The sequence below is a fragment of the Sciurus vulgaris genome (assembly GCF_902686455.1).
Source record: "Sciurus vulgaris genome assembly, chromosome: 10".
Lineage (NCBI taxonomy): Eukaryota > Metazoa > Chordata > Mammalia > Rodentia > Sciuridae > Sciurus > Sciurus vulgaris.
In genome coordinates, this window is record NC_136470.1 from 15,704,024 (window position 1) to 15,721,284 (window position 17,261).

At 39.4% G+C, this 17,261-nt stretch overlaps 1 protein-coding gene across 1 annotated transcript; it reads left to right on the plus strand.

The window, feature by feature from the left end:
* Positions 1-220: 220 nt before the first annotated feature.
* Positions 221-7,201, plus strand: LOC306670460 (thymidylate synthase-like; the record flags this gene model as incomplete). The annotated part of the gene is made up of 2 exons (XM_079155099.1): positions 221-279; positions 6,006-7,201. The coding sequence occupies 2 exons, from the start codon at positions 221-223 to the stop codon at positions 6,781-6,783; spliced, it is 837 nt and encodes a 278-aa protein (XP_079011225.1). The 3' UTR covers positions 6,784-7,201.
* Between the last annotated feature and the right edge of the window lie 10,060 nt (positions 7,202-17,261).

The window sequence follows — 17,261 nt, forward strand, 5'->3', positions numbered from 1 at the left end:
TTCTTTTTTTTTGTGTGTGAAAAATATAAATATTTTGGTGACTGTTTAAAAATGGATTTGTGTTCTCTTGAGGCAATCAATAACTAAATACCATTGACTGTGATGAGGACAGTTGTCAAAATAGAGCCACAGCTGTTAGGACCAAGTTGGGGAGGCAGGGAGGAATAGGAACAACTACATAGGGAGGTAAAGCCAGCCCCTTGATGGGGGAGGGGGAAGGATGAAAACGGCCTGCGACACGTGGGACAGCCTGCTCCTGACTGAGGTGTGCACACTTCGGTGTCCACTGGCTACTGGTACTATTTACTTCTTTCTCACTTTAGACACCAATCGGCAGCTTATTTAGCGTTTAAATGTTCTTTGGGGAAAGAAAATTGGCATAAACCTATTAAACTTGAATAAATCTAAGAAGTATGGAGAACATGTTTGACATTTTAGTGACTTGGTGGTAAAATTCTATGAAATCAGTTTGGGTGAGGATCCTTGGCACACAAATTGAGTGTTTACAGTTCCCGATTCACTGGGCATGGCAAAACCCTATCTGAACCATCTGTTCCTGCGGTGTTAACAATCTCGGTAGAAAAGAGCACAGACATGGCTGTGCTTGCAAACTTCTTCCTTAAATATGTTTCATGAAAAATTTACATGCCTGACTTTGGCACTCCATCCTTTTATTGATTATATCTTCTTGGCAAACAAATTTCTCTTAAACTTGATAAAACTTTAAGTGGAACTTAAGTTCAGCAAATGCAATTAAAATTATTTTTGGTTAACAAGTATTAACTGTGCATTTTTATGGGTTCAGTGTGCTATATTTCAGTACATGAAATGCACCATGCATGGATCAAATCCACCCTCCCCTGTTCCCACCTTTAGTAATCGCTATGCTGTACTCAGATTGACTTTTTCTTAGCTTCTACTTATGAAAGAAAGCATGTAGTCCTTATCTTTCTACATCTGCATTCTTTCACATTACATAATGTCTTCCAGGTCCATCCATTTTGCTGTAAGGATTTCATTCTTATTTATGGCTGAATAATAATATTATTTTTACCTTTCTCAAAACTCCAAAGTCAACTTTTAAAAAATCATGTATATTTTTCTCATTATTGTTATATTCCATATTAATATTTTTTCTTTCTCAGTTTATACCCAGAGGACTTAAAATGAGCATACTACAGTTATGCAGACACATCAATGTTTATAGCAGCTCAGTTCACAATAGCTAGATTGTGAAACCAACCTAGATACCCTTCAACAGATGAATGGTTAAAGAAACTGTGGTATATATATAAAGAAACTGTGGTAATACACAATGGAATATTATTCAGCCACAAAGAAGAAGAATATTATGGCATTTGCAAATAAATGGATGGAATTGGAGAATATCCCAATCCCAAAAAAACCAAAGGCCAAAATGTTTTCCCTGATAAGTGGAGAATGATATATAATGGGGTTGGGGAGTGTGGGGAGTGAGAGAAGAATGGAGGAAATTTGGATTATGTAGAAGGAAATGAGAGGGAGGTGGGGTATGAAAAATGGTGGAATGAGACAGACACGACTACCTTATGTACATGTATGATTACACGAATGATACAAATCTACATCGTGTACAACCATAGAAATGAAATGATGTACCCCATTTGTGTACAATGAATCAAAATGTAGGGTGTAAAAAATTTAAAATAAATAAATAATTAAATTAAAAAATATTCAAACTCTGTAGACTGATACAAATATCTGTTATTTTAGTCCAACTTACATCTTTCAAATCCTCCTTGGATAATTTCAGTGAATTTGGTATTTTTCCTAAATGTGGTTGTAGGGTCATCCATGGTATATTCACTCATCACCATAATTTATATATTTTACTATGCTGCAGGATTGTCTGTGGTAAATGTTCAGTGACTTTTACTTCCTAAATTTCTTTCAGCTTTGGAATAGGATTTTTAAAGAATTTCTTGCACTAGAGTAAGCATACTCCTAATGAGCAAACATATTTTCTGAGTTCATTTTATCTGTGATCTGATTGATTCACTCTTCCATTTAGATAGCAAATGCTTCATAGCACAATTACATCAGCATGCTTGATATAGCTTGGTGTTTGTTTTTACCTTCCCCTCCTCATCCATCAATCTATTACAGTTATGACATGCCATCTGCTTGAAGTTATTTACTTTTTTATTCAGAGTAGTAATGTGAATTCTACTATATATACATGAAATGCTTAAATATAAGAAAATATAATAGATATTAAGTAAAATTATAAAGGTAAATATTAAGAAATATAAATATGAATATTAAGAAAAATTCTTCTTTGGGGTTCACAGAAAGAGGAGTGGTAAGATCCTAAATACAAAGGCTACAATGAAATTAGTTTTCAAATTGTCTGTTTACTTCAGTTCCTTTTTTTCTCCCCTCAAAAACTATTGTCCTGATCAGTTAATTTAGACCAAGTTATGGTGCAGTAACAAATAATTTTAAACCATCTCAGCCACTTACAACAACAGAGGTGTATTTCTTAGTGTGCAGCATGTTGGGGGTTGCTTGGTGATAACCCTGTGCCATGTCTCACTCTCAAGGCGTAGAGGGATGGTTGGACCACACAAAGGCTCTTCAGTTTGTTCAGTAGTGACCTGTGTCACTTCCACTCACATGTATTTTGTGCATAGCAAGAAACAAGCCTGGTGTTGATAGACTGAGTGATACAATTCTCTTCATACAAGGGAGGAGCTGGTATGGAAGGGCAGCAAATCGTTTGAAAAAATAATTCCATGTACTCTCCAGTCTTTGTAAATGACTACTTAAATTTATACAGAAAACATCTATAAACACTACTGTAAAATAATGGGCATGATTTTCCTTAAAACAATCAGCAGAGATGTTGAACATTTTTTCATGTATCTGTTGATTGCTTGTAGATCTTCTGTGAAGTGTCTATTCATTTCCTTAGCCCATTTGTTGGTTGGGTTATTTGTCTTTTTGGTGTAGAGTGTTTTGAGTTTTTTATACATTCTGGAAATTGGTGCTCTATCTGAAGTATGAGTGCCAAAAATTTTCTCCCACTCTGTAGGCTCTCTTCACATTGCTGATAGCATCCTTTGCTGAGAGAAAGCTTTTTAGTTTGAATCTATCCCAGTTATTGATTCTTGCTTTTATTTATTGTGCTATGGGAGTCCTGTTGAGGAAGTCTGATCCTAAGGCGACATCTTGAAGATTTGGATCTACTTTTTCTTCTATAAAATGAAGGGTCTCTGGTCTGATTCCAAGGTCCTTGATCCATTTTGAGTTGAGTTTTATGCAGGGTGAGAGATAGGGGTTTAGTTTCATTCTGCTGTATATGGATTTCCAGTTTTCCCAGCACCATTTGTTAAAGAGGCTATCTTTTCTCCATTGCATGTTTTTGGCATCATTGTTAGTATGAGAAAACTGTATTTATTTGGGTTTGTGTCTGTATCCTCTATTCTGTACCATTGATCTACCTGTCTATTTTGGTACCAATACCTCAAAACTACCCTAAGATTCCATCTCACCTCAATTAGAATGGTGATTATCAAGAATACAAGCAACAATAGGTGTTGGCAAGGATGTGGGGAAAAAAGTGCACTCATACATTGCAGGTAGGGCTGCAAATTAGTGCAGCCACTCTGGAAAGCAGTATGGAGATTCCTTAGAAAACTTGAAATGGAACCACCATTTGACCCAGCTATCCCACTCCTTGGCCTATACCCAAAGGACTTAAAATCAGCATACTACAGAGATACAGCTACGTCAATGTTCATAGCTGCTCAATTCACAATAGCCAGATTGTGGAACCAACCTAGACGCCCTTCAATTGATGAAAGGATAAAGAAACTGTGATATATATATATATATATATATATATATTATATAATGTATATATGAATATTACTCAGTCATAAAGAATAATAAATTATGGCATTTGCAGCCAAATGTATGAAATTGGAGAATATTATGCTAAGTGAGATAAGCCAATCTCAAGAAACCAAAGGACGAATGATCTTGCTGATAAGCGAATAATGATACATAATGGGGGGTGGGAGGGGGCAAGAATGGAGGAAGTAGGGACTGCACAGAGGGAAAAGAGGGGTGGGAAGGAAAAAATAACAGAATGAATCAAACGCCATTACCCTATGTAAATGTTTGATTACATAAATGGTATGCCTCTACCTCATGTACAGAGAATTAAGTTGTACCCCATTTGTTTACAATAAAAAATAAATTAAAAAACATAAATAAAACAGAAAATAGGGCTTGGCAAAAACAACAGTAATAGCAATAACAAAAATAATAAATACTGTGATTATTTTATAAGCTCTGATTAGAAAATAAACTAAAATGATATTTTAAAAAATCAGCAGAATTTTTAATCTTTGAAGAGTAAATGTTCCTTTGACAATTTAGAAAAAATTTTTTCCAACATTATTCAAAGACTTGTGAATATTATTTGAATATCCTCAATCCTTTGAGGTTGGTTTGAAATTCAGAAATGATTTTAACTCATTTACAGTCAATTCTGCTAAGTAGGAGTCACTGCTATGGTTTGAATATGTGTGAAACACACACATTCATATGTTGAAACTAAAAATTTATTGTGATTGTATCAAGTATCAAGTATCAAGAGGTGGAACCTTTGGGGGTGATTAAGTCACTCTATCCTCATGGGTAGTTAGTGTTCTTAGAAATAGATTTAAGGGAACTGCTAACCCTTTGCTTTTTGGCCTTCTCCCGTTAAGATGTGAAGCACTGGGTGCTTGTAATGCCTGCAATCCCAGAGGCTCCAGAAGCGAAAGCAGGAGGATCTCAAGTTCAAAGCCAGCCTCAGCCACTTAATGAGGTCCTAAGCAACTTAGTGAGATGCTGTCTCAAAACATAAAATAACAAGCACAAGGCCCTGGGTTCAATCCCCAGCACACAAAAACAAAACAAAACAAAACAAAAAACATAAAATAAAAAGGGATGGGGATGTAGTTAAGCACCTGTGGGTTTGATCCCTGGTACCAAAACAACAACAACAACAACAACAACAACAACAACAAAAAATGACAACCAAAAAGCCCTCCAAAATAAAAGGATGAGAAGCGTTGTCTGGACAGTGATAAGATCACATTTTAATGAAATATTTAGGCAGATACTATAGTAATTTCTCCTTCTCCATAGTCTTGCTTTCTGTGGTTTTAGCTACTGTCAACTTCAGTCTGAAAATATCACTTTGAAAATTCCAGAAATAAGCAAATTCAAATTATGCAGTGTTGCGAGTAGCATGATGAAATTACATGCTGTCCTGCTCTGTCCCTACAAAGGCACGTGAATCATCCATATGTCCAGCATATCCACAATGTATACATTACCCTCCCAATTGTTACTTCATAGCTGTTTGTTATTAAGTTGATGTGGCATCTCAGCGCTTATGTTCAAATAACCCTTATTTTACTTAATAAGGTTTCAAAACACAAGGTAATGATGCTGGCATTTCATATATGCTAATGAGAAGCTATAAAGTTCTTCCTTTAAGTGAAAAGATGAAAGTCCTTGACAATAAGGAAATTAAAAAAATCATACCCTATGATTCTAAGATCTATGGTAGGTTATTGCTGTTAATCTCTTACTGTGCCTAAATTATAAGTTAAAATTTATCATAGGTATGTATATTAAACAATCTAGTATTTTGGGTTGGGTACTGCCTGTGATTTCAGGTGCCCACTGGGGGTCTTGGCAGATGTGCCCCAGGGGTGAAGAAGGACAATCATCCCCTCTGACTCATAAATCCTTACATGGTTTTAATCAGGATTATTAAAATTCCTCAATGCCCCTTCAATTCAAGTAGCAATATAATCATCATTTTTTTATGACTAGAAGTTCAGGACAAAGTAGTCTAAGAATCCATTTTCACCACTGTCAATATGAGTGCAAATTGCGGCGAAGGCGGGAAAGAACTGAGGAGCTCGGCTGGTGCTTGTTCCTGACGGCTTCCCACCAACCAGCTTTTCTCTTAAACCTGGAAGGGAACGGAGAACCGGCAAAGATGAATTTCCTCTGCTGACAACCAAACGTGTGTTCTGGAAGGGTGTTTTGGAGGAGTTGCTGTGGTTTATCAAGGGATCCACAAATGCTAAAGAACTATCTTCCAAGGGAGTGAAAATCTGGGATGCCAATGGATCTCGAGACTTTTTGGATGGACTGGGTTTCTCCACCAGACAAGAAGGGGACCTGGGCCCAGTTTATGGCTTCCAGTGGAGACATTTTGGGGCAGAATACAAAGATATGGATTCAGATTATTCTGGTCAAGGAGTAGACCAACTGCAAAAAGTGATTGACACCATCAAAACCAACCCTGATGACAGAAGAATCATCATGTGTGCCTGGAACCCAAAAGATCTTCCTCTGATGGCGCTGCCTCCATGCCATGCCCTCTGCCAGTTCTATGTGGTGAATGGGGAGCTGTCCTGCCAGCTGTACCAGAGGTCGGGAGACATGGGCTTGGGTGTGCCCTTCAACATCGCCAGCTACGCCCTGCTTACCTACATGATTGCGCACATCAGAGGCCTACAGCCAGGTGACTTTGTACATACTTTGGGAGATGCACATATTTACCTGAATCACATTGAGCCACTGAAAATTCAGCTTCAGCGAGAACCAAGACCTTTCCCAAAGCTCAAAATCCTTCGAAAGGTTGAGAAAATCGATGACTTCAAAGTTGAAGACTTTCAGATTGAAGGGTACAATCCACATCCAACTATTAAAATGGAAATGGCTGTTTAGAATGCTTTCAAAGGAGTTGGAAAGGTTTTGTCACTGTAGGGGTTGGGGCCAATGCCCAGGTAAAAGTTTTTTTCTATAGAAAAAGGAACTAGGTAAAAAAAGCTGTCCATGACATTTGTTGTTATTCATTAGTCTTTAAGTATGTTACCATTGGCAGATATAACTGTGCTGCTTGCTTTACTAATTGCATTTTGTTGACTGGGGGAGCACAAAATGCTAAGCAAAGAAAGCAGAAATTTATATACTTTTAGCAAAAATATATAGCATTTCAGTCTCTAGGCTTCATGAAGAAGACTGATGAATTGCATTGGTTATATAAGCTATTCCCTTCAATTTTGAAGTAACCCATCCATTATAATATATGTGCTTATGAATGCTTGTTTTATAAGTTGCTATAATAAAGAACTATTTGCATTTGTCTTTAAAAAAAATATGAGTGCAAATTATAAATATGTAGAAAATAAACTAGCCGTCGTGCCAAACTTCTGATTACGGCCAAAAGCGGACGTGTTGTGGCAGATAACTGATGTAAAAACATGAAGACGAGAACATTTCAGTGGTGTACTCGTGTTGCCATAGATTAAATATGTATCTATAAATATGTGCGATGTGTCTCCACACGCGCGTGTGGGCCGTCCTCTGTGAACTCCAGCAGCTGTTTTACAAACTCGGGGCTCTTCTTCAGCAGGCTACAGCCTATTTTCGGTTCCAAAGATGATCCCACAGGCCTGTGAAGCCAAGTTGGGAGTGCCTCAGTTTTATTTTGAATGCTTCATGTGGATGTGAGGGATCTTGAATTTGGAAACCTCCATTTTTAGAGTATTTCAGTATTAGGAAGGTTGTGACAGTATCTATTGTTAATATCCTCAAAAATTCACCATGGAGGGGCTTCCCCCCATCCCCAGATGAACCAGGAAATGATAGGACAGACATGCAGGTGGAAGTTGCTGTGGATGGAGGTGAAACTAGTGTGGAGGAGAAAATAAATGAGCAAGAGACTGCCATTGCCAGGGGGTTGTGGGGGAGAAATTTTGGGGTGGCAGAATAAGCAAAGGCTCCCAAAGAGCAGCAAGCAGGTTATCAAAGGTGACAGAGAAAAATCTCCTGTGTGAATAAAGTGGGAGTGGGGGCAATGTGTAGGGAATTTGATTCAAAACACTACTGACCAATGGGGCACAGGAGGACAAGAAGTGCGGACAGAGGATGTGAGCCTTCAAGTCCAGCTACAGAGAAGCCCAGGGAGGCATCACTGGTCTTCCTTACCCTGGGACCTAAGAGATTGCCCTGGGTAAGGTACTTATATGTCTCATGTGCTTGGTAGGATTTTCATCTGGAGACTGCTGCGGTGCTTTATTAGCTGAGAAGGAATGTTCTCCAAGAGGAGTTCTGCTACACTCAGACCAACAGAAGACTACACAATTGGACGCACGCCATCGCTGCTCACTGGTACTGTTTACATTAGGAGGAGCAATGGCGGAGGACAAACTGACGCCCAGTTAAGCTTCAGTACTGCACAGCCCTTATTCCAGTAGGACCTGGGCATTTCCAACAAGCACAATTTGATCTGGAGACAAGTTTCTGTGGGATTTTCAAAAGAAGGTAATAATGGTTAGGTCAGAGACTCAGCAAAAATCTAGGTTTTCTTACTTTGGTTGGATCTTTTCCTCTAAGGGGTGGAGAATCTCATAGGATTTGGGTGTATATGCCCTGTATGATGGGGACTTATATCAGTCTCCCTGGGAAGTATTTTTCACACATGCACCTTTAACCTGACCAGTGGGCCCCTGTCCAGCCCCTTTCCACACCTTATGCCTCAGCCCTACAGCCTTCCTTCATTTGTTCTGTGCAAAGAGCTCAGTAAACGGAGTCTTAGAGAGGGGGATGGTCAGGTGTGTTCGTGACCCACAGTCTTCATGAACCCCTCCACGTGTGCAGCTCCTCCTTGGAGATGTCACATGACCCGGGCACCACTTTATGACAGCACTGTCCCTGGAATTCAGTTTGCCTCCCCTGCTAAAGCCTGCATTCCTGGTTCACAAGGCCTCTGTTTTATTCATCTCTGAACTTCAGCACATATTATAGAGCCTGGCACACAACAGGCACCCAAAAGCCACTGAGCAAATTACACTAAATGTGAGAATATACCTATATGAGTACACTTTGGTTGAAATAATTTTTTTCGTTTCCTTAAAAAAAGATGTGAAATATTGAAGATACGAAGGCCCCAGGCATTATATTTCTGCCCAGCATGTGGGACTAGAAGGAGCCATTATAGCTCCTATTCACAGGGAGTGGGCAGCTGAGTGGTACCTTCTTTGATTCAGCCTGTCTCCAAGAATGGAAGGAGAGAGCAAGTCGCTGATGAAGGCAAATATATTGTCTTGAGTTCACACAATGCTTTTCCTTCCTGTTGAGGTTTTAGGAGTGACATGTCTCACCCTGGACAAACCTCCTTTGGATGTCACCAGCTCTGTGTGGGCTATGAGGTGTTGGCATGTCTCTAGGGAGCCTGTCAGGTACGCAGCTCTGAGGCGTCTGCAGCTTCCGCAGGCGGCTGGCAGTTGGCTCCAGTGACTGCTGGCTTCTAAGTCAGGTGTGTATTTTATTTTATTTTTTTCTGGCAGTGTCATTATTTCATCACTGTCATAAAACTTCAGATTTAGGAGACATTTAAGGACACAGAAGGGAGAATGGAGCATCATTCCTGAAATGAGGTTTTCATTGGCAAGTGCAAATGTCTTCATCACATAGTTGCTTCAAGTGGATTCTGAATATGGGCAAGTATAATTATAATACAGAATATGGCACTTTTCCAGGAATTGGGTATTTATAGGTCTGGCTCCATCACATTGTATCTGTGTGACCTTGGGTTGCTCAGTCTCTCTAAGCTTCAGTTTCTTTCTGTGCAGAGTAGACATCAGAGTAGAAGCAGGGTATGTTAGGGAGAGCTCGTTCCTTACTCCTGATGTTTCTTCCAGTTTGGGAGGATCTCTTCCTCACTTCCTTTGCCCCCTTTATGAGCCTAAGGCCTCAGTATTCCTATCATTCAGGATTATTTATCCAATCGTGGGTGTGAGGAGCATACCTACTGTAGCCTGCCTCTACTGTTTCTCTGGGAGCAAGCTTCTTACAGGAAAGAGGACATTTATCTTTCTGGCAGGAGGCGGGTAGCCCTCCATCAGCACTGCCTGCCCGTCCTGTCATGGTAGACACCTGTGGTGTGAGGCCCTTGTGTAGTATCCTCATCCTGAGTGTGGGCCGGGCAGGTAACTCCATTCTAACAAACAGAATATATAGCAAAAATGAGGGGATTCACCCCTGAGCTTAGGTTAAAAAAGGCTGAGAAAAGCTGCCTTGTGGGCCAATCCTCCTCCTTCCTCTTGGAGTTTTTGGTAGAGCAGAAGCATGCAGCAATGAACTGTTTATAGTGGAGAGCCCACATAAGTGGCCACTGATGTCCCCAGACAATGGCCAGCAAGGAATGGAGGCCCCCAGCTTGTAAGGAACTAACTCCTGCCGGCAGCCACATGAGCGAGGTCAGAAAGCTGGCCTTCTCCCAGGTATTCCTCCGAGGTGTTCCTTGGATGATCACAGCCCCCATCTGACATGACACCTTGATTGTGAGTCCTGAGTCAGAGGACCCAGCTATGTGCATCAGGACTCCTGATAAGGTCAGGAGTAGATAAATGTGGTGAGATAATAAATAAATGATGAGACAATAAATGTGTGCTGGTGTCATCTGCTAGATATATTTTTTTTGTTGTTGTTTTGTTTTGTTATATAGCAATGGATAACTATGTTGCTGGTGGGGTCTGGCTAATTCTCATGTTCAGTTTTAGGATGCCCTTTGCCCTCAGATGTACATGTATTCTCCGGCCTGGCCTATTGTTTTAGTCAGCTTTTTCTCTGTTATGACTAAAGGACCCAACCAGAAGAACTGTAGAGGAGAAAAGTTTATCTGAGGGCTCATGGTTTTAGAGGTCTTATTCCATAGAAGGCTGGGTCCATTCCTCTGGGCTGGAGGTGAGGCAGAACATCATGGCAGAAGAGTGTGGCAGAGGGAAACAGCTCACATGATGATCAGAAAGCAGAGAAGCTGGGAGAAGTTCAGCTTCTGAGCTCATTCATGTGGCTGTGGGCAGGAGTTAGTTCTTTCAAGTCTCCACTGGTCAGATGCAAAGCCATGCCCCCAATTCCCACCTCCTCCGGCCACACCCTATCACTTCAGTTTCCACTCAGTTAATCCCTCTCTGGTGATTAATTCACTGACTGGGTTAAGATTCTCACAACCCAACCATTTCTCCTCGGAACCTTCTGGCACTGTCTCACATGTGAGCTCTTGTGGGGCACCTCACATCCAAACCATAACACCTCTTTTGGTCATAAAGATGAGAGTTTGTTTCCCCACTTGTGTTTTTCTTTTTGTCTTATTTCCCAACTTATTAGTTAGAAAACCTGGTAAGGGAGAGGTATGGTAATGATCATTCACCAACCCTTGCACCATAAACATCACCACGAGGGCTTCATAGATGTGAGCTTCCGTCAAGAACTGCCATAGGGAGGCCACAGGTCTGGTATTCAGGGCCCAGCTTCACCCAAGACAACACTTCTCCAGTCTGTCTGCTGTCAGTCAGCACACACGCTCTTCTAGGTACTTCTATGGGTCTTGGCAGAGGTTTACATGCATGGAAATTCCTTACCTCCAAAGTCAAATCACAAGCTTTTCCCCGGTCACTGGCTTGGCCTTCTCATTGGCTCCTGTCAAAACTCTTCAATGAAAACCTAGATCTTAGGGACAAATATCTCAAGTCATGTAAATCCAGAACAGAGAAATTCTGGGGCTTATACAGCCACGGAACTTGGAGGTCACTTTGGAGGACAATGGATTTCTCGCCTGAGCAGAGCGCCATGCCTGTGTTATTCTGGGGAGAAGCAGAGAGGGAAACAGAATATTCTTAGATGCTTAAGACTTTCCAGAAAACATTAACGAGGCGACAAGCATTTGGGCATTCTTTGCTTTTTCCCACTTAGTCTTTCTCAGTTCAGTGAAACCAAATGAGTTCATGCTTAGTTCTAAAGCTTCGGCCATTCCTGAACATTTTCAAACATGGCCCAGGAATGGACAGTGTATAAATAGCCTCTCACTGGAAGGCACAGCTACCTGGGGGGTGGGGAGCTGGCACTGCTTGACCTCTTCAGGAGGGAAAGAGGGATAGGTCATGACCTGTGCTTGAGAAGGTTAAAACGTACTGTCTAATCTTCTCTTGCCTCCTATTTCAGATTCTGTTAAAAAAAAAACAAAAAAACAAAAAACAGAATTTCAACCATAAAAACAGCATTTGGATTTTATAAAATACAACAGATCAATTCCTACTTGTGGTTTTGCCCCAGAGTCTGGCGTGGAGAACAGTTCTAACAGATATTTTCAAAAATCATTAGGCTCACCAGAATTCAAGCTTGCCCATGACATTTGGATTGTATCCATTTTTTTCAAAACTAATACTTTTCTACCCCAGTGGTCTCTGGCCCTTAATCCTGCTCTCTACATCATGAATTTAGGAAAAAACAAGTATTTGCCCACTAAAGACATATTTAGAGTTCTTCTGTAGTCACAGATTTCTGGGCAAACAAAACTACTTGAATAGGAAAGGGAAGCATAGTTGAAACATTTCTCACCCTTTCCGGCTGTTCATGATTTCAGTAACTCTTGATTTCTGCCATTCCTTCACCTTCAGTTTCCTCTGGGCCTGGTCTATGCTGGTGGTACGTTCATTTTTGTATATGTCGTATTAACCTAGGGTATCAAAAGTCATAGGTAATAGTAATTAAAATGGGGATTTTTAAAAAACATTTATACTTTTAATGTATGATGATTATAGGATACATCTACATGGTTAATTGTAAAGATCCTTGTTCTTTCATTGGGACACTGTATTAGTGTCTTATTGCTGCTGTAACAAATGCCATACACTTCATGTTAAAGAAAAGCAAATTTATTATTGTATTGTTCTGGAGGTCAGAAGTCTGAAATGGGTTTGCTGGGCTAAAATGATGGTGTACCTCTTCTGGGGATCCTAGGGGAGAAATTGTGGCATTACCCTTTCCAGCTTCTGAAGGCTGGATGCTTTCTCAGCTCATAGCCCCAGGTCACTCCAGTCTCTGCTTCCTTTACCACATTTCCTACTTGACTCCAAACTTCCTGTCTCCTCTTTTCAGTTATAAGGACCCTTGCAATGACTTTGAACTCACTCAGATAATTCTGGAAAATCTCATCTCAAGATTTCTAACTAGATTCTCTTTGCCATATGAGGTAACATGTACACAGGTTCTAGTTTTGAGAGGGTATTATGTTCCATATCATAGGCATTTTCAGAAGAATTCCTGCTTATGTCAACTACTTGATTGTTGGTATGTGGGCTAAAACGATGCCAAAGACTCAATCCTCATCATTATTATTATGATTGTTTAGGAAAGATACAAGAAATTTGATTCCTGGCTTCTTTGAATCTTGGGTAAATCTTTGGTGTTTCAACTCTGAGACCAATTTAGCATGTCAGCTTGCCCTACTGTAGATGGAATCATTCTAAATTCAGTAGAGAAACCATTAGTTTAGGAACTGACTGATGAAGTCCAACTGAAACTACACATGTATTGCTATAATGAGATAGCAGCAAGCTGTTTTTCAGATTATTCTATGTTTGCATGCACACACTGCAGGTAAAATATGGGCATATTGAATATATATTTCAATTTTGTTTAGATTCGCATGAATTTAAACCAATCCCTGAAAGTTTACATGAAAGCAAGTAACACCCCATCTCTTCTTTCTCAAATGGATCCATTTACAAATACCCTTGCGATGCACAGTTTTTCCTTTTGATTTTGTAAAAACTTGACTTTGTTCTCCTTTTCCCTTATTTGTGCCTCATCTTGCTATGGTGGAAAAACTCCTGTTGAACAAACGGACCTTGCTGCATACTAATACTGAGAAGGCAGATTGATCTGGTAACTGGGGAGCCCATCCTTTTGCAACTCGAAAGATTTTAAAATATATATATATATACTTAAATTTTTGTTTTTAATTGAACCATGTAACTGTAATGGTTTTTTGGTGTACAGTGTGATGTTTCAGTGTAATAGTTGAATCAAATAATTTCTAATTCTTTCTTCTAAACAAGCTTAAGGCCTACTCAGGATTATTCAAAATGAGCTTTGCTGATAGACCACAATGGATGTTTAAGGTGTAATTCTGAAAAACTTTGAAGAATTGAAGGGCATTACTAGAGCAAAATCTATTCCATTTCTGACTACTCCAATTTTTTTTTTTTTTTTTTGGTGCTGGGAATTGAACCCACGGCCTTGCGTGACAAGCACTCTACCAGTTGAGCTATATCCTCAGCCCACAACTCCAAAACGTTTTTGAACAAGTCTTTGTTTTTAAATACTGGTTATTAACATAAATGCTGACCTCTGACTCATTCTAGCAATAATTAATGTTCATTCATGGAGAGATGAGATAATTAGGAAAAACAAACTAGTTCTGTCCATTTTATGAAAGGAATTTCAATTAAATTTGCTTTTTATATTTATTAACATTTTAACATATTTGTAGTGTTTTGATTGATTATGTACTGAAATGAGAAGTTTTATGACAACTGTCAGCGGAAAACTTTGAGAAACCTTTTGAACCTAAACGGACATAGGAAATTAATGAAATGTCAATTGATATCCTCTTTTGCAGTTGACTATGATGAACTTTTCAAATAAAATTCAAATATAATTATTACATAAGGATAAAATTGTATGGGGGAAATGAAACTGAAAAGAGACTTCAAGGCGCATTAAAAACAAGATGAACATCACGTAAGCATTTTTAAATGGACCATGGTTAGTATGGAATTGCACCGGAAATGTTTAAAAGAGTGGAGTATCAGTTTTGTTCTAGACTTTCATTATTTATCATTCACTTTTAGGAACCAATTAAACCTTTAGATATCAACCCCAAAATGGGTTAGGGGATACCAAGTCTTTTGAAATTACATTAGGAAGTAGATGAGCAAAAAAGCATTGAAGACCAGATTATGAAAATTATCCATATGATTAAAAAGCAAGATTTGAAATGAGTTTAATAACCAATGTCTGGGGGTGGTGAGTAGCATGGCTTCAGAGACCAGCAGAGTGTGGGCTCTCCTCTGATGGTGACTGGAGCCCAGGGCTGGGTTATGATAGAACTTGCAGAGTCTAATCAGGATCGGCAGGACCTGTGTCCTGGAACCCCCGGGAAGCTGTTGATGGTTGGATGGGAGCCGGAGAGTGGAGATGGCTGTGTAGGACACATGCCTGGAGGTTCCATCCATACTGTTCTCCTAGTTCCCCTCTGGTTTGAAGACCACTTGCCTACAGTACCCCTTTTGGCTTCTGTCTCTTCCCTGTTCACTTGTCCCCACTGCCCTGCTGGCACTTCCTGGGGTCATTTCCCAAATAAACTAACTGCACCTGAGTTATATCTCAGGAGCTGCATTGGAGGGCCCTGGAACCAAGATGTGTGTCCTCAATTACTTTCTCATACAGAATAAATTTAATTTCAATCAGTAGAGCATGTGCATATTGGGTACATGCTAGGTTTGCCCTGGGACCAACCCATTGATTAATTGGTCAGTATGGAATTGTCAGATTATTAGCTGGTTCTTTCTGCTGAGTATACATAAAGAGATTTGGGAAAAAACAGCACTGAAGAAATTTATGTTTAAAAGAAATGATACATGTAGTGAAGAAGCAACTCTGTCAAATACCAGTAAGCAAATGCAGAGGCATAATAAACTCAAATATTTAGGGCAATTCTTTTGAAATATCTGTAATTTTTCATTAGACATTTTTTCCTTCTCATTAAAATTTCTAATACTTTCTCGTTATAACCATGAACTGTAAAGGAACTCAACTGTAGTGTCTGATTTTTTAAAAAGTTACCTTTATTTGTAAGGGCAAATGAGAATCATGTTCTAATCTGGAGTTAACAGAAAATAAGCGAGATTTCTCCCTTAGCTTTCATTAAGTTCCATGTAAATGCTAGTAATGCAGTTATGCAAACGCCTAGTTGGGTTTCAAGGGCTGCCTTTATTATTTAACTGTAGTGTTATAAAATGTTTAATTTTTATATTACATTTTGCACCAATAGTCCAAAGCTTATGAACAAGTCTCTAATTTTTAGAGATGTGTTTAAATCATAGGCTTCTGGCAGTGAGAACATGAGTCTTGTCCAGCATTCGGCCTTGAGCTTTGAGCAGGGGGTTATGTTTATAGCCATCAGTGGAGAAAACCAAAATGAGAGAGAAATAATAAGTATGTTAATAACTTTCACAAGTTATTTACGAGTAGAGCCAGAGGGCTTGGAGAGAGACTGTTTCTGGTTTCTCTTGGATGATTCCTGGACATATGTGACCTTGAGTAAGTGTGTCCTCATTTCTTCCATCTGAAAAGATGAAGGCAATCTTTAATATTTACAATCATTGCTGGAGCACTGGTATCAGTTGGTTTGTTGTTTGATGCTCAAAATTACTGAATAATTTCTTCCTTTACCACCAAGTTGCAGCATTTTAATAAGAAACAGACGTGGGCCAGAAAAAGAGGCACGGACTGGAAAGGCACCCGTGGCTGCTTATATCCCAGGATGGGCTGCAAGAAGGCTGAGTTATCACTTAATTTTTTCAAAATCATTTTTTTTGGTTTACACCATATGCCAGGCAGTGTGCTAAACCCTTTGCAAAGATGATCTCATCCTTTTGTTTCACAGTCTGTTTGGAGAGGTAATGTGGCCAAGGTCTTAACTAAAAGTTGAAGATCAGGAAATTCAGCCCTGTTGCTAGGATTTTAATCTCCAAGCAAACCTGTACTCCTGTTCCATCTTCCACTTTGGAAATAAGACCCCTGGAGGTTCTGCCATGTGCCAGGATCCCCAAGATAATAAGTGACAAAGAATAACTTCAATGCAGGTGTTCTGACTCCCAGGCAATGGTTTGATTCACCTGAGGCAACACAGCAGGAACTCATCTCAAAAACAAAAGCAAAACAAGAGGAAGACAAGACCCTTTCACTCCTGAATTTTACTAGGCAGGCATAATCAATGCAGGAACAAAGTCCACAGTCTTAACCTGGAGAATTTTCAGATGATTTTTCGAAAAAATAAGCAGTTTTATACAGGTGTCTTGAACAGTTTTGCTTTACAGATCCCCAATCCATTCATCAACAACTTTCTGCCTCTTCTACAAGGTTCCTATCCCTGCTGACCAGGAATTTCTACATATTTCTTTATGTAGAAATGCTTAGTTCATCTGAAGATGTGAGATTTGACTCTACATTACCTCTTCTTATTTAAAAAGTTTTTTTTTTTTTTAGTTTAAAATCAGCCCCAAATGCCCCTCTTTAATTTTAAGCATTTTTAGTATTTTCTTTTATATTTTTAAGTTCTCTTCTAAATCCTT